At 38.0% G+C, this 23,323-nt stretch overlaps 1 protein-coding gene across 2 annotated transcripts in view; it reads left to right on the forward strand.

Annotated features, from left to right (window-relative positions):
• Window positions 1-23,323, forward strand: part of ADK (adenosine kinase) — a 271,769-nt gene that overhangs the window by 244,914 nt on the left and 3,532 nt on the right. For both annotated transcript variants that reach the window (XM_053984208.1, XM_053984209.1), the window contains exon 10: window positions 8,507-8,593. In XM_053984208.1, coding sequence (XP_053840183.1) covers window positions 8,507-8,593 — 87 coding nt within the window. The remainder of the gene's footprint in view (window positions 1-8,506; window positions 8,594-23,323) is intronic.

Consider the following 23,323-nt stretch of genomic DNA (forward strand, 5'->3'; position numbering starts at 1 on the left):
TTCTAAAAAGATACGTGTGTCATTTTGGGTATTATTTTGGAATCACTTAAATTTGAATTATTCAGCAAATTAATACTACAGAAATAATACTTTAAGGAAAAGTAACCAGGAGTGACAGGCAGTGATAGGAGTCTGACAATGTTCTGCAGAGAGAGAGGCTGGACAATTTTGATTTTTCTGTTAGGTTACTTATTTTGGTTTTGTCAAGCAGCCTGACTTTAAAGCATTGGGGTTTACATTAAATAACAGTGCATGGCCTGTAAAGCCTATTGGGTTACCTTTATGGGTGCACATATGGGACTGCAATGCTTTAAAGGCCTTCATACACAAACACATGATCCAAGAGCTCTTGCCAGAAACTCTTTGGCAAAGCTGGTATTACAGTAACTGTGTGGAAATGAATTTCATCCACTGTGAAATCAATAATTGTAAAAATTCAGGGGTGCATAATTTACATCAAAATGTGCATGACGTTATTTTTAAAAGGTGATAGATTTACCATCCTGCTTATGTCAGTGGTTAGGTAATACTTTTAAACCAATAACATGCTACTACAGAGATCATAATTTGGGGTATTTAATTATCTAAAAAAATTATCTGCAACTAATATAAGGAAAAAATAAGCTCCTTTATTTTGGGCCAGATTTTTATCTTAGACTGGTACAACCCTTAAAGAATTCCATTAGAAACAGCAGAATTTCTCTGTTTCAACTGGCATTTTAAGAGTAGGATATTTTCTCATTGACATTTGAACAAATTTTGGCCTCCACTGCAGTGATATCTTCTAAATAGATTTAAAACCTGCTAAAGTCTGATAAAATTCATTTAGTAAGCATGTTTTATTCTTCAAAAACGAACAAGTAGTCTTGGGAGATCTTAATTAAAGGAAACATGGAGCTTACAAATACAGAATGAGAAGAAAAAAATTGTAAAATTCTAGAGCTGAGCTCGGAGATAAAAGGGTGAAAAATTGAAATTTCTACATGTAATTTGAATTTTTAAAAGCAGTGCTGTAGAATTTCTGTGGTATAGCTACCTCATCAATGTTCAGCTAGTAACAATTTTTTTTTTTTCAAGGAGAAGCAGATATATACATCAACTTATTTTTAGTAATATATCTAGGGAAGGCTGTCTCTCTCATTCCAATGGACTGATTTTATTTATGAAACTAAATATAAATTCTCCCGGAAGAAAAATCTCCTTCAGAGCTGCTGTGTAGTGACCTAATGCTCACTCCTTCTCTTTTCAGTCTTACTGATGCTCAAGTGAGATGGAAGTGCCTTGGGCCCATTTCTGCCTCCACTGACAACCCATGCTTCTCAGATTATCGTGTAGCATAAAAAAAGCTGTCATGTAACATGGCATTTATTTAAATGATGTGATTTCTGTGTTCACCACTCTGAAACTGAGGTATAGCTAAGAAAGCTTGCAAGTTTTGACAGGTGTGTTTACCCCGCTAGGGCAATATGCTTAATGTATGAAAAATGTGAGGCAGAATACAGTTTTTGTCCTACTCAAAATCAAATTATAATGTGTTTTTCTCTCTCTTTTTTGGTCTGGTTTTGTTTTTAGCCAATGTCCTGATAAGCTTTTGAGTAGGAATTACACTGACATGATTTATAGGTTGATACTTGTCAGAAGATTCTCCCATAGGACAGTGTTTTGGTGGCCTAGCTGTGCAGTGGTTTAAAATACATCTGTAGAATACCACAAGGTGAAGTACAAGCATACGTGTTTCCTGTTGGTGTGTTGGTCAGTGAATGCACACAGGGTCTGGTTTCTGAGCTGAGAGATGTTTCATTTTTGCACAGTCCTCATAGCCACTTGTCACAAGGCTGAGGCATGTGTGTGAGCAAAACGTGTGTCCCTGTAGCCCAGCCACACCTTCATGATGTATTCCTTACACTGGACATTGACATTCCAGCTCTCATCATCTGTGTGCGTTCCCAAGTCTTGGCTACCTATTTACAAATAGAAATAGATTTGTTTGTATTTCCAATTCCTATACACAGCTCAAAAAATAATGGTGGAGCATGGCTTGCTTTTTTACATTTTTATAGGATCAAATAAGATGTACAGTGCCCAAAGCAATGCATGTAGGATTTACAGTGCAGAGAGAGATACTTACATTTGTTAATATCCAAGGCCAGATGTGGTTTTGTGTCACCCTGTGCTCAGGATTGTACAATTTATGGGCTTTGTTTATTGTAACCCATGTCTCCTGTTTTCAGGAGTGACTTTGATCTGAGCTCTTCATAGTACTTCCAGACAGTCATTGTGTTGTAGCAGCGCAGAACCTTTTCTTGATTTTGGTGCCTGTGACTTCACACCCCTTGCCTTTCCTCAGTCTTCAAGCCCTGTGTGAGCCTGGACAGGGGACAGAAGTCAAGAGGAGAGGCTGGAGCTCTGAGCACTTCCTTATGTCTCCAGCAGCCATGCCGAGCCAGCGCAGTGCAGTCCTGGCAGTTCAGTGGGCGCCGTTTCAGCTGCCTCTGAAATCAGTGCCTGGCGGGCAAATGGCAATACTCTTGTGTGCTTATAAGGCTTTTTCAGCAGAGTTCATTGCCATTCTAAACCTTAAACATTGTGACACATGCCAGAAAAATTCAGCAGCTTGTTCTTTAGGGCGGTTTTCCATATATATATGCACATATATATATATCTTTAAAAATGTTTTATTAGCAACAAACTGAAGCAGAACTAGTATTTTCTGTTGACCTCTTGCTTCTCCATCTTTTAAGCAAAGTGTTCTGTTTACTTGTGCTAAAAATTATTTAATATGAGAAATAAAGTAGAAATTCAACTCTTGGCACTGGCAGTGATGATATAGAAAATAATGACGCACCTTCGTTAAAGTAAACAAAACAAATTTTGCCTAAAGAAGATGTTCATGAGCCATTAGTCAATGCTATTACATTTCTTACAATAGTTGTAACTATATACAGAGTTCTGAGTCCAATCTTGTGCAGATATAAATCAAGAGTTATTTCAAAGGAGTGGTGTTGAATTAACAGGATTGCAGACAGAATCGGGTGTAGAGGATACATGCTGTGTGCAAAAATAGTGTTTAATTTTACGTCATTGCTAATGGTTGATGTATATGAGTGTACAAGTTGATTCAGATGAACCTTCTTTCCCCTATTAACTCTAATCCTATGAATCACACTTCAGTGAGAGGCTACAAATATGGCTTCTGAGTCAAAATGCTCTTGACCAGATAATGGTACAATTTGTATGTCTGAGGAGAGCTATAAGGGGAAGACAAGTCTCATTTACCTCTTAGGACAGAGGAAAATGGGGTCTGCACACTGTCATTTCCCCTACGGGTATCTTTGGGACTATGACTGGAGCCACAGGAGATTAGAAGTCTTTGGCATCATATTCTTTTTCTGTTTCTACTGAAAATGAACTACCTGTCTCTGAGGGACAGCACTTTGCATCCTGATCAACACTTTTGCTTAGCAAACTGCAAAGAGAATTTTAGATCCACTGCTAAAGAAACCCATTAATTGGGGTTTTTATTATGGAAATCAATTAATATTTGTATTACTTGTATCATACCACAGACACACTAAAGCATTATAAATGACAACTTCTGTGTAACTTGTTTAGGGTCATTTGTTTATTATAGCAATAAAGAATAAGCAACTTCTACATTAGTAGTTATAAAGATTTCTTGGGTACATACAGAATTCATTAGAATACAGCATCATTTGTTGTGTACTATTAAAATGCTAGCTAGAAAGTTCCCAAAGCATGTGGCTGACTTGAATCTTGCTTGTCATGCTGTAACTCCATTGAATGGCACAAAGAGATTCCTTCTTTTTCTGGCAAGCCCTACATAGCTGCAGCACCAGGCCTGTGGTGCACAGGGAGGGAGGAAACATTGATGTGCAAAACAAGGCCAGCTCAACACACACCCAGAAAGTGCCAGGAGTGCCAGAGTGGCCGTCCACAACTGGCTGCTGGAAGTCCAGCCTGCAAATGCGGGGTCTCGTTCTGTTTGCTTAGAAGGGACAGGCTGCATCAGCTGTGCTGGGTTTGGAGCTCATCATCACTGCAAGTGTGAAGGATTCCTAGCTGGGGCTCAGTGCCCTGCCCCACCTTGCCTCGTGGCTTTGGCCAGTGCTGTGTTGATAGGGTGGGGGAGCTGCAGTATCTCTTTGATGTACATTATCAAGTGTGGTGTCATTGTGTGAAGGAGACCAACAGCATTATTTTACTGTCAAACAAAACAAGAGAAAGTATTGCTGTACGGAGGGGTTTTGAAGATGTATTGATGTGCTGAAGAAGATACAGAGACTTAGAGCCTGTAGCCTTTTGGGGTTTACCTTCTGGAGACAGGTGAGAGCTAAAAATCATCCTAAGCAATACAGCCTGGTTTCAAATACTTTTCTCATTACTTCTTCCCTTAGAGCTGCCCAGAGACATTTATAGGTTTTGAGTTCAGGTTTCTATGTTCTGTTAAAGTTCTTCCTGTCTCTTTTTTTTTTTTTCTTTTCTTTTTATCTCTTTTTTTTTTTTCTTGGCCCCTGATCTAAAGAAAGTTAGAGAGGGTGGAGGTGGGGAGGAGATGGTACAGAATTCTGTTTCGCAGTTGTTCCTTTATTTTACAAGTTAAAGCTCACAAAAGGAGCTCCATCTTGTAAGCATCTGTACTACCACTACCAACCCATGGATCAAAAGATTATTTGAGGAAATAGCTGGACCTTTTTTGTATATATCATAGGTCTACCTTCTTCCTTTCATTTTATTTTAAAACAAAATTAAGGACACTCCAACATGTTGCCCATAAGAGTTCTGTTACAGGTAATTAAATGTAAGTTTACACATTTAATCTACTTTTAAGAGCAAGAGAGACTGGTAAATGACCCAGTTAAGGAAAGTACTCAGCCTAATTGGATGTAACGATTGCTTGCTGGTGTTTATTACTGTACTAAGAGTAGACATGTAGTCTGTGATTCTAATTTGGTTTAGAGACAGACCTGTAGTATTTGCACCTATCATCGGAGTTCGATTGTTTCTGCTAACATTGTGAAATAGGCTTGTATTCATTTGGCAGCTTAAGAGTATTAGAATGGAAGGAGCTGAGTTTTTTCAGTTACTATTTGCTGTCCAGTTATTATCTCTCCAAACTGTTTTACCTACAGCAATATGTTAAACTGTATATGCTAGCATGTATTTTTGCCTAGAAAAATAAATAGAGATTTCACCTCTTTAGATATGTAATGTGAGAGATTAACAATGACTGAATTTACCACTGAGCTGTATCTTTCTGACTTACATGTGAATTTACCTTGTCTTCAGCCTATGAAGTCATATTAATGTCTGGGTTTGATAATTTCTGTGTCATTTTGAAAGAGCTGAGTTCCTGACAAATGTAAAGTCACTGGAAGTTGAATCAAAGCCCCACAATTTTAGATTTCATGAATGCTTATTTTCTAAAATTTCCCTAATTGTAGACACCTTGTTGCAATTTGCACTCACAATTCTGGGCTCCCAGGAAATTATAACCAAGCGGACTATGTTGTATCATAGAAGATATTTGTTACGTAAAAATAGAACACTGGGTTTTATGCCCAGAGCAGCAGCACTTGGACTTCAAAACACTTATGTAATTATTCTTTATTTCATAAGCTCTCAGAATGATGAATGAAATCAGAACTGACTTTGAAAAGCAAGGCCACTGACAACTGGTGCACTTAGCCAAGGTGTCTCAATGTTTGCTATGATGGATTTGGGAGTTTTATAATGTAATGGATCAAAAATGAAGTTAAAGCAATATTAAATTCACCAAAAAAAAAAAAAAAGGATACTCAGAATGGAGACTTCTGCTTCATCATGATTCATCTTGTTGTGTTTAGTTGCTACAAAACACAGATCAGTAAGAGAAATTAGCTCTTTTGGTGCTATTATACAGACATAGCAATGTAGTTTAATGGCAGCTTTATTTCTAACTTACTTCATTTATTGTAAAGGAAAGGAAAAAAAAAAACCCCAAACCTCGGTATTCTTTTGTTGATCTTCAAGTATATATTATTGTCAGCTATAGTTTAGTTGACTCTACTATACTAGAAGTTTTCCTAAGGTTAAAGAAAGATAATTTGCCTATAGGGTATGTGCAGATGGTAATATTTTGTAATTCAGTATGTGCTCCAAAGCCATGCTGGCTCCTTCTTAAACTTCAGTATTTCAAAATATGAGATTATTGCTCTACTTGAAAATATATAGGAAGTTGCAGAAAGAAAATTTATTACCCAGGTAGACATGGAAAACTGTGACCAGAAAAAAAAAAAAAAAAATTGTACACCAGAAGACTTTCCTAATGTATTTGGGGTTTAGACTAATTCAGTTACTTACAATCATACCTACTAGAGGGAGAATAGAATAGGAGCTCCTAGTGCAATATTTACCTGCACATACTAGAGGGAGCTGAGAAAGAGAGTCAAGACAGAGGAAAAGATAGGAAAAAGATGATGATGAGAACTTCCATTTGTGTTAGTTTGCTTGAATAGAATCTTATTTGATGCCATACCCCATTTACAGCTTTCAAAATACAGTGTGCATTATTCACTCTCTGTGCCCAAACACAGACATTTGTATGCGTATGCAATTGTCTGCTGTGCATTTAACATGGAACATCTGTGTGTGCCCATGCACACTTGGGAAGGAGCAGGTTAGTTTATTACAATGTGTCTTCAACAGACTTAGCACATTGTTCATTCTTTTAGTATTATCTAGAGCAAATCAATATACCTTCTTGTGAAATGGATGAATACACTCTGCTTGTCTGGCAGAGTTTAATGTAAGACCTCTCTTTCATGATTTCCAATTCAAATGAATGCTGTTAAAATTACTAAAAAACATTGCTCTTGGAGACTTATCTTAAGAGCACAACACAGCATTGAAGCACGTTTCTAAATAGCTTTCTTAACAGAGTAGAGAGTAGGATGCCCTGAGAACTGACTGAAACCTGTTCTTTAATTGGAATATTCATCTTATGTTTTTCATTACCCTTTTTCCTTTGCCTCTCATGGATGGTTGTTGCTAATGCTCCCCTCCCCTCCTGGTGGGCCAGCCAACAGTTCCCTCTGGAGGCAGCATCATTATATCTGCCTGGTTCACTTAGTAGCAGATGGTGAAGAGCAGTAGAGCTGATACACTGCATTTCACAGAAACCAGGATCCTTCTGGTACCTCTGCAGCACACACAGACTTGCCTGATTTGAGACTGTGAATTCTTTATATGCCTTCCAAACTGGGTTTCCTTGTTTGCTACTGTGTATGTCAGTGCAAGAGTGATTTTTATGATCTGCTCTGTTGCTGGACAGTGAAGAAACTACTCATCTCCAGGTTTGAGCTACTAGAAGCTCTGTTTTCCATTTTATTTCTATTTTTACCAAAAATTAAAAGAAAACAGCTCTGATGGTTTTTCTTTTCACTGGTTGACAGGCTTTTCTTCCCCCTCCCCTTTTTGTAATTCCTGCTGTCTGCCAAAGGACAATCTGTTTGCTCTGAGACAGTTTAATGCATACTGACTACCAGAGGCAGAACTTCCATTGGCTCTGTTACAGGGGTAATTTACACTTTAACAAGGTATTGTGACAAGGTGGTAATTATATTTTTATCACGTCATTATGACATTACCACCTGGAAAGCTATAGCTGATTAATTAGTGGCATATATTAAATTTATAACCCTGGAACTCTAAAGTTATCATACCTAAGTGGTGTAATTATGCTGAACTGTGGTGTGGCAGTGAATTGGAGGTGAAGATGCTGAGTATCCACCTATTGCAATACATTTAATGAGTGCCAGTAGAGGGCAGGGAGCTGAAGGAAATAGTTGGGGTTTTTAAAATAAATACTAAGGAAGAGAGTGAAATCATTGAAATCTTGAAACCAAATCTAGTCAATTGGCAAGTTCCAAGGCTTCTTATATATATGGATTTTTTAAAGGTATAATTAGAAAGCACTTTGATTTACACTTGTTTTTGCTTTTTATTTCACAGCTTTATTTCAGTTAATTCACGTCTATTTTGGTTTTAACAATGCAGCAGTTTCTGTTGATCTTTTGGAGGCTTGTACTGGCCATTCTGGAGGCTATCTCACCTTCCAGCAACTAGTAGAAAGCACTGGTTTTGGCAGGATGGGTTTTTCTCAGTTTTGTCCATATGCCCAGGTGTTTTATGTTGTTCATTCTGATTTACTTTTTTTCTTTTACTCTTTTCCTTATTTTTTTTTCTCTTGTCATTAGTATTAGGAGGTAGAGGAAATAAATGAGGCTGGAAGTAAATAATGAAAATACCCACAACTTTTGGCTTGTTTGAATGTGTTCCTATATTCCTATGAAGTAAATAGAGACAGAATTATAAACCAAATCTATTTTTACTCAAATTATCATGCTAAAGGTCATAGTTTTGAATTGTTTTGATTTTCTCTGTTTGTTGTGCATTTCAAAGTCAGATTCCCAAGTAACTCATGTTTTATTCTTCCCTTTCTCTGCAGAAAATGAAGTGACTACTTTCCCTGTGTTGGTGAGTGATCAGAGTGAAATTGTGGATACCAATGGAGCTGGAGATGCATTTGTTGGAGGTATTTCTTGCTTCTTTCTCTTGTTTGGAGATGATCTTATTATTCTCTCTATATAAAATATACTGTTTTTTCATTCAGCTGTCCTTCAGAACAAGCTTCATTCTTTTACAGCTTTTCTCTGCATCCTGAAGTTATATGATTTAATTAAGTTCTGACTTCCAAAGGGAAAGTGTGCTCTATTACTTCAAAAATAATATGCCATTATGCTGTACTCTGGTCGTTTTCATGAGATTAATTGTATCTGTCAGACTGTTGCATAAACAAGCTGCATCAAGTACTATATAGTGTACAGAAATCCCTCCTGGCTTAAATGTTAACACATTGTTGTTCTTTAAAACAGGTTGTAGTGAATATTAAACAGTATGTTAATAAGTGAGCATAATGTCTCTGATCATGTAAATTTTGGTAGAACATCTGCTTCCGATACAATTATTTGGACATCAGAAAAGAACGCAAAGGGTTAATTTGTTAAAACAAACCCTGAAAATATCTGGCATTGCTTAATATCCATTTGCAAACTTACTATTTTTTTTGGCGCAAGCTCTAAGGAAAAAGAGGATGTTATGTCTGTGCCTGTTTAAAAAAAATTATTCTATATAAGCCAAAACTCAATCTAATCCAAGATTTCTGTCATTCATTGTAACCTTCATCCATGTAGTTCTGTGATGCACTATTGCATCCTGAAGGCTCTAATATCCAGCCTGTAGTAGCTGTAAGGAGCTCCATTAGTCACTAATTTACTGGAAATATTACAAAAGAGACTTTATAAATAGAATTGCAGGGCTCAGTCTTGTAGCTATGAAGGGGATAGCAAGCAGTGTATTACCAAATTAAAGCTTCAGAATTGTGTCCCACTTCAAGAAAATATTCAACATAAGCTTAATCTTAAGCATGTGAGTAATTCCATCCTTACTTAATACAGCATTTAAACCAAAGATAAATGTTCATTATATACTTAAATCTGTCTGAGAATAGGAATGTTTATACTCATTACTTCAGTGCTTTCATGAATCAAAAAGGACAGAAATAGAGGGAAACACATTAGGTCACATTATTCATACACCTTTTAGGGCATGCTTGTCACTCTCTATTGTTCCTAAATCACAAACAAGACTAAATTTGAACCAGTAGGTAACAGTGACTACAATATAAATAAGATCATCTTCAAGTGCTTGTCTTTGTATACATTTGCTCTGTGTATCAGCTGTGCCAGAAAGCTGCTGTTCTTGGGGGGGGTGGGGGGAATAGAGAATAGGTCTTGCCTATTTTGATTTCCACTTTTATCTCAGGTTGTATTTCTTTTCTATTCTTCAGTTTTAGCCTCTTGAAATCAGGACTTTTGTTTTAATAATCCTAATTTTGTTCTTTCCTAGGTTAGCTGCAGGAAGAATATTGTATCTAAATAATCAGGGCTTTAAGAACTGCTTTATAATAGATCAAATTAAGAAATAGAACTCTCAAGAGCTTTCCTCTTTAAATTACATCGTTTTCCCTGGTACAGCCATAGCTGCTGGTTTTCTGTAGAAGGGCTAAAACATTGACTTTAATCAGAATATCCTGAACAGAAAGGCTGATATAAACCAGATCAGTCTCTATTCCAAACTACTGCCTTCCACCAGCAGTGTAAGGAGTTGGGGCACATCTGTCATGCTGGTCTTGGATCAGTTGTGAGATTCCTTTCTCAAGGGGGAAAAATTATGTGGACAATGCTCAGCTATGGAAGAGAGGGATGAAGATACATATTCTAAAAGATTAGCTCTCCCTCATCATTCAAAGTGTTAAGATACAGCAAGATCCTGTATATTTCATATAATCTTAACAAAAGTCCTGTATCACAGCTTATGGATGTATATTATCTTCAGTTGCCCCACAAACATCTGAGGCATTAGATGCTTTTTCATTGGGGCACAATGCAATGCAGTCCAGTGCATTGTACAGTTCTCCCTCACCATCAGGGAAAGGAGCACAGCTGGTTTTCCCTCTGTAATGGCAGTCAGCCCAGCCATGGCAAATCTGTCTGAGCTGTCCTTGCACTTAGACACTTACCTGAGCATCGGTGTGTGAGCTCAGCCTCTTGTTGCCCCATGCTTCTCTCTCCTGCGACTCAAAGCAACATGAGCTTTAGAATATCTATCCATAGTTCTTCCATTGGCTTCTGGGATATCTCAGTTCTCCTCTGGCACTCCATAAATAATAAATTGATCATTTATTCTCCTCATAAAATAGATTTTCCTGAGTTTAGTCCAGATGGGAGAATTGGAACTCATAACAGTCTAGATGCACAGCTGATTCTAGTCTTGTGTGTACTGTGGTCTCCTTCTTCAAGGGGTCAGTTAATTTTCCTTCCCATGCGTTGGAAATAGAATACTGGACTGGATAGGCTTTGATTTGGTCTGTGTTTCATATGGGGGAAATGTCTGTATTTTATCTGTGGCACAATTGTCGTGTGTTTTCCAAGTGTGTATTTGGAACACATTTGGAGAAGTTCTTGAATATCTCCTTAGCAGCAAGCCCTGTGCAGTAGTATAGGTAATACTGCTCAACATACATATCTTCTAGCACTGAGCCAGCTGCAGTGTTACTGTCCTGACAGAATTTTTACAACAGGAAAGTTACATTCTCTTCAGTGCTTTTCTGCTTCTTTTTTTGATTGAGGTTTTTATCAGTTGTTACTACCTAGGCAACAGTACATGTAATGTTTTGATTTCATCGTCCTTGTAGTAAAATGTTTCAAAATTAATCCCTTAACTAAAAAATTCACTCAGTGTGACAATATCCCCTCCTGGAAACCTAGTTCTTGTATTCAAACAGCAGAGAACAAGACTCCCATGGCAAAGTCTCCCTGGAACCAGTATATTAACATGACTGAACAGTGGTTTTTCTGGAGCAGGTGTGTTGGCTGAGAGGGGAACGTGGGATATAATGAGAACTAACCCCATCACACAAGATTTATTTTGCATTAGAAGGTCAAGTTTGTTAGACTCTATCGTATTTTGAAAGGTCTTTTACAGAGGCACTCTCTTCCAGAGGTATAACTCACAGATCGTAGGGAAATTCCTTCTCAATAATTACGCCAACTTGGCAAATCAGCCCTCATATGTTTCTCCATGTAAAAGTTGAAAAAAAGAAAACTATGTGTTTTGTTTTTTTTTTTACTAGAACCAGTCTAACTACTGAAGCTCTTGAGACCTTAAAGTCAAGACAAAGTTTAAAGACACAAAGTTTCTAGGCACTTGTAACTCTGGGAGCTGATTCATGAGTTCAGCATTTCTGAAGCTGCCAGCCTCCAAGGAGAACTAGCTCACCCAACAGCTAGCAGCAAGAAATAAACCACATTCTTCAGTTGAAATGTGGTTTTATTAAGTTGGCACCAGGTATATCTCTGAATTTCTTGCCTCTTACTGCAGGCATCAAGTCATCTGCCACTCAGGCTAGTGCAGTGCATGAATAAGAAACTGGGTTTTAAAATTGCTGCAGGTATCTTTATGCTAAAAAACACCTCTCTAAACAACACTAACACAGTTCTGCTTTTATTGCTTACCAGCAACACTGCTACCTCTTACAAGTTTAAGCAATAATGGTTTACTTTGTAGCATCTCAGCACCTCTTGTGGTTTTCAGGAGTACCACAGATATTTGGTTATAAATCCCTGAAATGCCCATAAATTAAAGTTGCAATTCCACCTCCAGATTCTTATGGCATTGAAAAACCAATTGGGCTTTGCTGACATGGCTTATGCCACAAGAGTCCTCTTAATGGAATTACAACCTTAGTTTGTAGAGTTTGGGGAGCTCATTAAATTAACATTTATTTATTACTAGTCAGCCCCAGCTTGAACCATTGCAGTAATGATAATCAAAGCATACTTAATGGCAATAACTGTGAACAGTTTGACCATCGTATGCTTTCCTTTATGCCATCCTGCTCTCTTAAGCCAGAGTAGGCTTGCCTTCTGTTTGAACTCCCCTTTGTCATTGCCACCGTAACTAATGAAAACAATAAGCATCTGTTCTGATAGTTGCTGCCATCGTTCCTTGCAAAATCTCTCCCCTAGAATCTGTCTAGTCACTGGAACTGAGTACGGAGTTCATAACAAATGAATAGGAGAAGGTGTAAAATCAATGTTTCTTCAGGTTCCATCAATATAAATATATTGACTTAATAATCGGCTATGATTTAGTCATATACTACATGAAAAGTACTAGAGTATGAACTGGAACCACAAATCATTTTCAAGTAGCATGATAAGGCAGTGACAGAACGATCACAGCAATTGTGTATTGCTTATCACCATGCTATAAAGATGTTATACCATTCTCAAGGAAAAGGAATCCCAGGGTAGAAGGAGCTCTTCATTAAGCATTGTACGGTGCCAGATAGGAGCTGATAGCAATTTGCCTCTGTCAGTATCAAAGAGGAGGTCAATGGCGCAAACCAGCTGTCAATTTAAAAATGGCACTGGCAGCTTTCATGTGCAGGGGAATCTCATAAAGCTGCCAGCTAGAGTTTGAAAGCCACAGTCACAATTTTTTGGTGCACATTCTTCCAGAATAAGCAGTTCTCTCTCTTTCTTGTGAAGCTCAGCATGAGCCTTATGAGATGGTCAACTCCTGTCTCAGCTATCAGACAGCTACTCTGATAGAGATAGGGAGAGCAGCAAAAGAAGAGTCATCCTCTTTTATGCGTCCTTGTGTGAGTGGGCCTTATGGCATCCTTATCTCCTCTTTAGGGACCACAGGGCTTACTGAAGATACTTCCCTCTTTCTGATTCTGTTTGAGCCAAACTGTCTCAGTAAAGCCATTTCCTCATCTTTAATAGAGAGGTTAATTCCAGGCATTATTTTTCCATCTTCATCTAAATGTCTCTACAAATTAATTAAAGACCTTGGACTTGTAGGAGTTTGCCTAAAGGTTCTCACACTGTTCAAATTTTAGCCTCTGTTCATGAGGTAAATGCAAATGATTTTCAATAGAGTGACATCCAGCTTTGATTTCAGAACTAAGTAATATTTGATATACTTCTAAATTATTGAAATACTATATTTTGTGTGAAACATTCTTTGAATATATTATGCATGTATGTGTATATATAAAACCACAGTACAAGAAATAAAAATACAAGTTCACAAAGAATATAGAGTGCACAGAATAATTGGCCATCATTACTCCTCTACTATTAAGTGTTCAATTCAGAAACCTCTTTTAATAAAGGACTGGTTCTATTTTCTGAACACCCTAGATTTGCTTTGGAATACCTTGGCTGGAGCTGGTGGATTTAAGTAAGTGTAGTATTGATAAAAATGGAAACGTAATTGAAACCAGTATAATAATTCTTATGCTGTTGCTCTGTAGCACCCTTCATTTATGGAAGGAATCCAGTGATTTTTAAAATTAAAAAAAATCATCTTGATGGGATTTGACATCATCTGAGTTGACCCTGCCTTAAGCCAGAGGCTGGAGCAAGTGACCTAAAGAGGTCCCTTCCCACCTAAATTGTGTTACAGTCCTATGAATTTTAATCCTATCAGTATTAAGTTCTCAGGTGCCAGTTCCTGCTCCTCTGGAAATCCAGACTTGATCATCTTCAGAAGGCAATGTTGGTGGCTCCAGAGTAGGAGCTGACCAAATTAAAACATGAAGCTCAAAGAGTGGGAATGCCATCTTCTTGCAATAAAGCTGTTCTAGGGCAAAGGGGGACTGTACTTATGACTCCATCTAATAATTCCCTTATGTACTTCTTGTGCAAGCATTGTGGGGATAGAGGCATGTGCACATCTGAGAAATGAAATAAGCTCATATGAATAGTTCCTATATGGCTATTCGAGGAGTGCTAAACATGCAAAAAGATCTGATAATGCCTTCAGCAGAGACAGATTTGAATGTTTTTTCAGAACACTAAATTATCAGTAAGCTTGTGACTATATTAAAAAGAAAGTTACTTAATGGATTTCTTGGACTCTTGAAGACAGGGGAAGAATTTGTTTACACTAAAAATGAATGTTTCACTTATTTGTTGTATTTTCCTCTCTGTATAAATCTGTGCTGTAAGGGCTGCTCTCCCTCCAGTATTCACCGCCCCTAGAACATTCTAGATTTGTTGAAATAGAAGCACAAGGAGCTGGGAACAGTTCTTTATTGAACAGCAGGAGCATGATATCAAAAGCCTGTTCATCCACTTATAGCAGTCTTTAATTTTTATAAGGTTTTATACTTGTGTAAAATACCTTGGGAAGTTGCCATCATTTTTTAATCCCATTTAATGGAGGGAAATACAGTGGACAAAATGTCACAGCTGTAAAGTACTCCCTACTGATAACAGCTCTGAGATGCAGAGCTACTTGCCAGTTGAGAGCAAGGGATATTTTTTTGGTGATATCAATTAAATATGTGTGTGCATGTAACTTGTAATGGCTGATATTTGCTACAAAACTTATCTTCACCAGCAAAGAGAGAGGGGATACTGCTTTGAATCATTCTGGCTTTTCTTTGAAGTAAAAATAACTGTTACAACAGAAAGCAGCACTCTCTTAGTTTTCATCTGTACAAGACTGGTGGCTAATTGCCTCTGAGCAATTCTGTTGTTACTGAGATCACGGCGGGTGAGATAGGAAGCTTTGAAATAAAAATACTTACTTAGTGTCATCAGCACTTTGAGTGACAGCCCATTTTGCCCGTCTTTACTACTCCTGGTTTATAAACAGCATACAGGAGTATAATAGCTGAGCTGCAGAGAGGGCATCAATCTTTGCTTGCTAGGGGATAACCTGTCAACATGTCCATGACTTACCACCCCTGTGTTCTGATGGCATTCGGAACTCTGTCAGATAAACATCCCACAGAAACCCAGGCTATTAGATGACCACGTTATCTCTGTAACTGACCTTCTACAAACTAGAAAATGACCAGATTATATGTTCCCAGTTGATTTTTTCTCAGTCTCAGCTAGAGGCACATCATTATTCTGATCAATAATGTAGCCATTTGCTAGTAATTTCAACATTAGTATTGGCTCATTTTCAAAATCTGCCACAGTTTGAATTGCAGCTACTTAAACAAAACCATAAAAATAGATGTCACTCAGAAAAAAAACATGGGATATTTCTGGTTTCTTTTTAATTCCCTACTTCTTTGTTTACCAATTTCCATTCAAAATTTTTTCTTTGGAAACAATACCCACTTCTGTGCTGATATTATACATAAACCTGTTTGCATGTGTTGTCCAAGTATAACTGTGATTATACTGTTTTCATTGTTTTAATTGCTACCCTTCTCTTGGTCTCTAACTGTTCCTCCTAATTTCATTACATATGTATTCTTATAATACAGTAATGTAAATATAGTAATTCACATTTTCATCTATTCCATTTAAAGGCAATCTAGAAAAAGACATAGTAGAATAAAAGTAAGGCAAAACATAGTATACTTGCTGTCATTTCTTAAATAACATGTAGAAGCAAAAGATCCACTTAAAAGGATCAGTGTATGGAATTAAAAAACCCTCAGAAGCTTCTAATTAGACTGAAGCAGGACCTGATTCCTTTAGCCTCTGTGTCTCTCTTCCTGTCAGTGACACCGTCAGTGTTAAGGGAGCCTTGGTACACAGCAAGAGGATTAATATTTTGCAAAATTGGCTTTTAAAAGGCCTAATTTACCTCACCATAAATTCAGTGACATTCTGGACAGGTTTTGTGAAAAATAAACGTCAAATAGGTTGTGTACACTTTAAGAAACAAACCTACTCTGTTAAAAATAGATTTTCAAAACTAATTACAAAGTTCCAATTTTTGCTGTAATAGCTATGGGACAATTACAAATTGACTTAACGCCTCAAAGCAAGTCATCACCGTTTAAAATACTTTGTCATGCCTACTATGCCTACCCTCATAACATTTCATTTTATGTTAATGTGTCATGTGTTAGAAAATCATGTAATGATAAAGAAAATGTTCATGTGGAAGGTTAGAAATTACTTTAATGAGTTACTATTACCTTGCTTGCAGACTGTTGGCAATATTTTTATGTTATTTTAATGTATTCTGAATAGAGACAGAGGCACTCGTCAGATTGGATCATCAAGAACATTCCCCTGGGAATCAGGGCAGGATATAGTCCTCTAAGAAATGATGTGTCAGATTAAGCTGATGCTATATTTGCAGGAGATAAAACACCACACGATGAAATACAAACACACACTGAAATAGATTGTCTGTTTGACATCTGACATGCCTTGGTGGGTGCTAAGGACATGGACACAGTGACCATAAGGACACTTCTCAGGCCGTGATGTTCACAAGCTGGGTCCTCTCTCACTTACAGCTCCTCTGTTATATAACAGCATGGTAAAGTCTCCCAGAATTTGTTCACTTCCCCCACACTGCAATGGGCTCATACTTGAAGTGGGAAGATGGCAAGATTGCAGTAAAAAAGGAATTAGAAGCAAAAAAACGTGGTCCCACTTAAAAGCAGTGGTAGTAGCAGTGCTTCTCGGTTGATTTGGCACTGATCTCTGACCCAGTGGAAAGGGACATTACTGTTATTGGTGATCAGGAAATATTTGCTAACAATCCAGAACTGTAACAGATATTTAAAGAGGCAAAAGATAGTAAGTGTCACTGTATTAAAATAGGAGCATTATGAATATAATGCTAGGGTAGGCTCTTTCAGCCCCCAAAAGTCAGGAAATTCACAGGCTGCCTAGCTCCCATATTCCCCCTGCACTGGGTGTTGCTGTTTGATTCTCTTTACATACTGCTGGCTTGGCTGTGTGGAAGCACACCTGCAAATAAAACTCTCCTGAGATTCATGCATATGAATCTTGGCTATGAAGTTACATGCGTGCAACCTTTTTTGCACTTGAATATATGTTAAAAACTGGATAGAGGATAGGATATATCATTCCATTTTATTATCCTTAGAACTTCATTGTATCTATAGTAAATTAGTACAGTTCTCTTCCTTTTATTCCGAGCAGTAGATGTAATAATCAGCACCATTTAGTGTCAATACAACAGATCTGGTTTGAGACTCAGAAAACTTTCCAAACAGGTACTAATAAAAGAAAGCTTATTTCATTCTTCTGTCTCAAGAATTACTAAGAATTTTAGATTTTGAAGAACACTTCTAGGAAATGATTTTAGGAAAAACAAAGATAAATATCAGCCTGGAAAGTATTTTTTTTCAAATAGAGAAGATACTTGCAATGAAAATACCTGTTTCTGGTTTGGCACATGCAGTGCCTTGGATACTCCTTGTAAGCTTGGAGAGTTTTTTTTAATCAAATGTTTTCCCTGGAGGCTGCCGGAGACAAGCCTAAGGCAACCTGATTCTGATCCTAAAGGGAATTTCCCAAAGCTGATCATGAGAACTTAAAAATGAAAAATAGGACCAAACCATGAGAAGTTATAACTTTGTTAACATTTTCCTCTATCACATTATTCTTGGAGCATATTATAGACCAAAATGGTTCTTTACTTGGACAGTAAGATGCACTGGGGAATTTAATACAAGTGATAGGCGACAGGTTGTAAATAGAGTCCACTGAGGTTGATTAATGTGGAAGGATGTCAGAGTATAAAATACTTCTTATATTTATAACACAATATAGCAAAACTCCAGCTTTGAGCTATTCCCTCTCGCAAGGTGGACAGTGTGCAGTCACAGGGCAGTGATAGAAAATCTCACATCAATCTAAGTAGGCTTCACCTCAGGGTCTGTTCTTAATCCATGGCACAGGCTTCAGGAACAAACCACCACAGAGCTGCATACACCATTCCTACTTGAATGAAAGCATCAGAGAAACGAGACTGATTTTCCTTAGCGGGGGTCTCTGGTGGGCCTGAGCACATACAGGCCTGGGAACTATGATGACACCTTGTTCTCTGAGCTGCAGTGAGCTGGCCCAGTAGAGCCAAACAGTGGCAATCATGTGCAATGCAATGAAATTATTCAGCTTTGAGTAACTGATTCCTAATGGAATAATAGGGATGTAATGAAGTTTTATTTCTTTTTTTTTACTGTCACATTTCTACAGAAATCTTTCATTAACATTTTCCACATGTAATGCTTTAAAGCTTTAGAGACTGTGTTCTTTTTTTGTTTTGTGTATTCAACACCTCCTCTCCATTCCAGGAAAAGGCTGCTAAACTGAAAACGCTCCTTTCACTTATTCATAGTTGTCTAGTAAATGCAAAGTTGTATTATTTGCATGTGTCCATAAATGACAGTCTAACCTCAGACTGAGAAATATGTACACCCATCTGAGTGATCCTTACAGAAATTCAATGCATTGAAAATGTATCCATAAATAAGAAGAAAACAAGAGGGATAGGCATAACGATACCAATATCACTGCATTTCTTAAAACGTGTTTGGTTTAGTATTCATGCTGCTGATTATAAAATAAGAAGTTTCTTGTGCAAAGGCAGTGAAATGCTTTTAGCACGTGACCATTTTATAAATAAAGTAAATATAGACTTCTGAAACATCGTGATCTCATGGTTTTGTCATTCTCTGGAAGTAAAAAATATTGACATTTACCAAGCTGTTTGTTCCAGCTTTCTGGTCTCCTGCAGTTTATTTATATAACAACCTTATCGATGAGCCTCTTACTCAGCTCTCTAGGTTTAACTGAGTTGAGTCGATTTGCTACCACAGCTTCAAGTCGCTGTTACAGAACAAGCAAGACATCCTAATAAAGCTGTAAACGTGTTTACTCAAACATGGTATTGATTTTACTTGGAGAGGGAGAAGCTAGTGCTTAGCATGGTGTCAGGGAGGATGAATTTAACTGCAGTTTTTCATTGTCATCTGTCATGGTTGTGAAACACTAAGTGAAGCCACAAGAGGATAATTAGAATTGCCAGAAATTTAGCCCCTAAAATCAGTTAGCCACTTGAGATTTTTGTAGTTTAATTAGTTTTTATTAAAACTTTCCTCCAGTGGTATAGTCAGGAAGGATTTTCTAATGTTCTTTCCAGTGAGAGATTTCAAGGTTGCCACTTGTTAGATATACATCTTCAATGACCATTTTTACGGAAGGGTTGGTAACCTTTTTTCTCTCAATTGTAATTAGCCTGGCACTACAGTTCTGTATAAGCACAGAGACATTTCGTTTTAAAGGAGAGAAAAAGACGTGTGCTTCTATACATTTGTAGTTAATAACATATATAAGCATGTATGGCATCATTTTTACAGAAAATTTTGAGAGAGAAAGTGCTAAAGTGCTTAAAGGTTGAAAGAAATACAGAGTGTTTGAAGATGCTTACATTTAATTTGTCTTATATACTGTAAGTCTGATGTGTCAGACCACAGTGCCAAAAGACATGAAAACAGAAGCCAAATCCCACCCTTAATCAAAAACGTTTCCATTTAGAATAGCCAACATTTGGTTTGATAGCAATGGGCAGGGCCTCTGGCTTACCACAGTTCTTGGCTGTAATATCCACCATCTGCCACTAAATTAAAAAAGGAGAAACCTCAGCATGTTGACGTACGGTCATTCAGTGACTGTATTGTAGAATCGACTGATGCCAACATCTTTTACAAAATCTAGGGTGGCTGGTTGGCTCTTGGCAGCAGCATTGCCAACCACCTGATTACTACTGACCAGGCTCATGCTACAGCATTACCCCACTCCAACAGTGCTAAAAGACCTCAAAAAAAGGCCCAGTCTTATCAGCTACAAGGCATTGACTGGGTAATGTTTCTTGAAAACTGCATCTTCCCACACTCCTGGCCTGGAAATCTAGTGGGATCACATAAAAATAGATGAGTGTCCCAGCAACTGTGATAAATTCTGTATATGAACAAGAGTGTGAAAAGGTGCTTGCAACTGTCCCCATGGTGGAATAACGCCATTTTTAAAAGTGCACTTCACAAATTAGGCTGTAGAAATTTTAAATACAAAGAAGAGGAGTCAGCTAAGCTGGTCAGGATCCTTTTTGTGCCTGGGACAATTTTGATGGGGAATGGCCTGGCTAGCATAGGTTGTATACTTCAGTGTTCATCTGGAAGCAGAATTGTCTGGGAACATCACATAGCAAAAATGTTTTGAGGGGCTCTGACTCTGGGTCAGCCTGTAGTTGTTTATAATTGATGCATTTGATAATTGGATTTTTTCAGCTTTTTTCTCTTGCATTAAAAAAAAAATTAATTTTGCCGTGGGCATTTTATAAAGGTTGGAAGTGTGAGAGAAACTGCAGAAAGACAAGTAGTGGGGGAGCTGGGTGTCGGAGGCTATAAATGGATTTTCAGCCAGCATTAGTAATTAACAGTCATTAAAATTAATTGTCAAGTGTACAATTTGAAATGAAACATTTGGCTTCAATATGAGCTGTTTTTAAGTGTTGTTAAACCATTACTGGAGCAGGCCAGAATTGTTTTAAATCTCCACTATTGAACTCCCACATTCCTGCCCAACTGCACTAGTTCTAAGTGTTCATTCAGAATTTCCACAAATAATCTGGAAAGAAAACTTCCAAAGAAATCACTGATTTCAGTGAAATTGCCTCTGAAATATGTTTTGCTAGAAAATCAACTTGGCTCTCCTTTAATGATGTTTAAGTTCTACTCAACTCTAAGGAGTAACAAAGTGAATACAACACTTTTTGTGTCAGTCAGTGGACTGTCTTGATGTGCCTGTTCAAACTTACACTGAGATCCCCAAAGAGATTTGAGCTGGTCTCAGTGAGAGCCTCGGTTTGGGTCTGGCACCACTTCTGGCACTTGGCTTACAGGACTTTCCATTTGGTGGACAGCACAAAAAGGAACAAAGCAACTTCACTTTTCCATCCCTCATTCTGTTTGCAGACCTAACAATTACAAATGTTGTCTTTGAGAATATGTAGTAAGGAAGCTGGAGGTAATAAAGATTAACTCTCAATTATTTCAGGCACACTTTTCAGAGCAAAGTGATTCCAGAGTTGCTTTTTTTCTCCTGAGCAGAAAAGAAATAATAAAGGCCCAAAAATAGCTATTGGTGTGTTATAATCACTTCTATCATCAGAGATTGTAAATACATTTTGTACCAATCCAAGGTTTAAAGCAACCTTTGAAGCAAAGTTGTCTTTTTCCTAGGAAGATAACTGGGATGACTTGGACCCAGTTCCAAAGAAGTTCTCACCATTAGTGGGTTCAAGGTGGTTCCTTGGCTATCCATGCCTGCGAAGGGCAAAAGGCATCCCAGTCTACTCTGAAAGCTTACCAAGATGGCTCATTACATCAAGGTGGCTTGCTAGACATCCTGCAACTGCATTTTCCCTTCCTCCACAAAAGGTTGGCATGTTGGATAATGGGGCAGGAGGCAGATGGGAAAGCCTCGAGCTAGTGTGATGAGAGTGGTGCACAATGCTTGCAGCACCATCCACAGCTCCAGTAGTGCAGAAATGCTACTGCACAACAGCTGCAGTTAGAACATGGTAAACAGAATTGCCTGAAGTTGTTTTGGTAAAATACTTGAAGTGAGGCGCTCTGGTGTAGCCAGTTTACTGCTGCTTTCTGCACCCCATTCCAGTGATAGCCAGAGACCAGTTCAGACCATAAAGAAATGAAGTAGATGCTGAGCTAGTTTACTGTGTGCTGGGATGATCTAGGTCTGTGATCCCAGGCCTGTGATACAGGATCAGAGTTCAATCCTGCCCTTTTGGTCTCTGAAGTTGTAGGAGGAGTGTGAAGTAAGAGTGTGAAGCCATGTTCACTTATCTTCTTGCATTTCCAATCATGGTACCTTAAGAGATTACAGCCTTCAACTGCTTCTCATCTTCCCTCCACCGCCCTGCTCGCTGGTCGGGCTGTTTGAGTGCTCACTAACCCACTTGAGTTTCAATCAGCTGCGTTAGCAAAGATCCCCTGCTCAACAGCTACTGTTTAAACTGATCTGGCTCATTTTGACAGGGTATCAGGTTATACCAGCAGCAAAGCAGCATGGTGAAAAACAGATGGGGGAGTAACTTCTTCAGCTGGAACTCAGATCTGAATCGATGCCTTGAGAGTATGACTCATGGGGTTTGCATCATCGTGCCTTATACACTGGGGGAGGCAAACTCTGAATTATATTCTGACCATGTTGCTTTTTACTGCATTAACTAAAAAGAACATTCTGCAGCTAAGGCAGCCAACCTGATAGAGCTCTTTGCTTCTCTGCTCAAACAACCCTGCTTTCTGGTGTTCCCTCGGGGTCTGCTTTGCCAACTGCCTAGTCTTACTATGTGATGTAGTTCTGTTTGTGATATGTGTGTTTGTATTGTCATTCGATGCGATATTGTGTCAGATACTGCTATTTCCATTTCATCTATGAAACACATACCTTTTAAGAGAAATTCAGCAGACAAGAGAATGGTTTGAGGGCAAACTCCCCACTGCAGTTTCTACATATGTCATATATGACAGCTGTACTTAATGTCATTTCTGCAACACTCTTAAATCACAGAGATTTCTCATTTCTATCCCCAATTAGAACAAGATGTTTTTTCACCTGACTCTGCTTTCACTTAGATCAGAATAAATAAGAAGTAGCTTCCCTGAAGACAAAAGACTCATACTAACTTGGAACTACAATGAGCCTGGGAGGTGATGACAGTGTCAGTCTAGTTGGTATTGAAAAGTAATTCATGTTTTATGGTCCTTTGCTCTGTGGATTTTCTCATCTCCATGTATGTTTGATGCCTTGATCATAAATGTAAAAGATAGTTGTTCTTTCTTGTATAAACCTCTCTCTCAATTCATGCTCTGCAC

The sequence above is a fragment of the Vidua macroura genome, chromosome 8 (assembly GCF_024509145.1).
Source record: "Vidua macroura isolate BioBank_ID:100142 chromosome 8, ASM2450914v1, whole genome shotgun sequence".
In the NCBI taxonomy this organism is placed as follows: domain Eukaryota; kingdom Metazoa; phylum Chordata; class Aves; order Passeriformes; family Viduidae; genus Vidua; species Vidua macroura.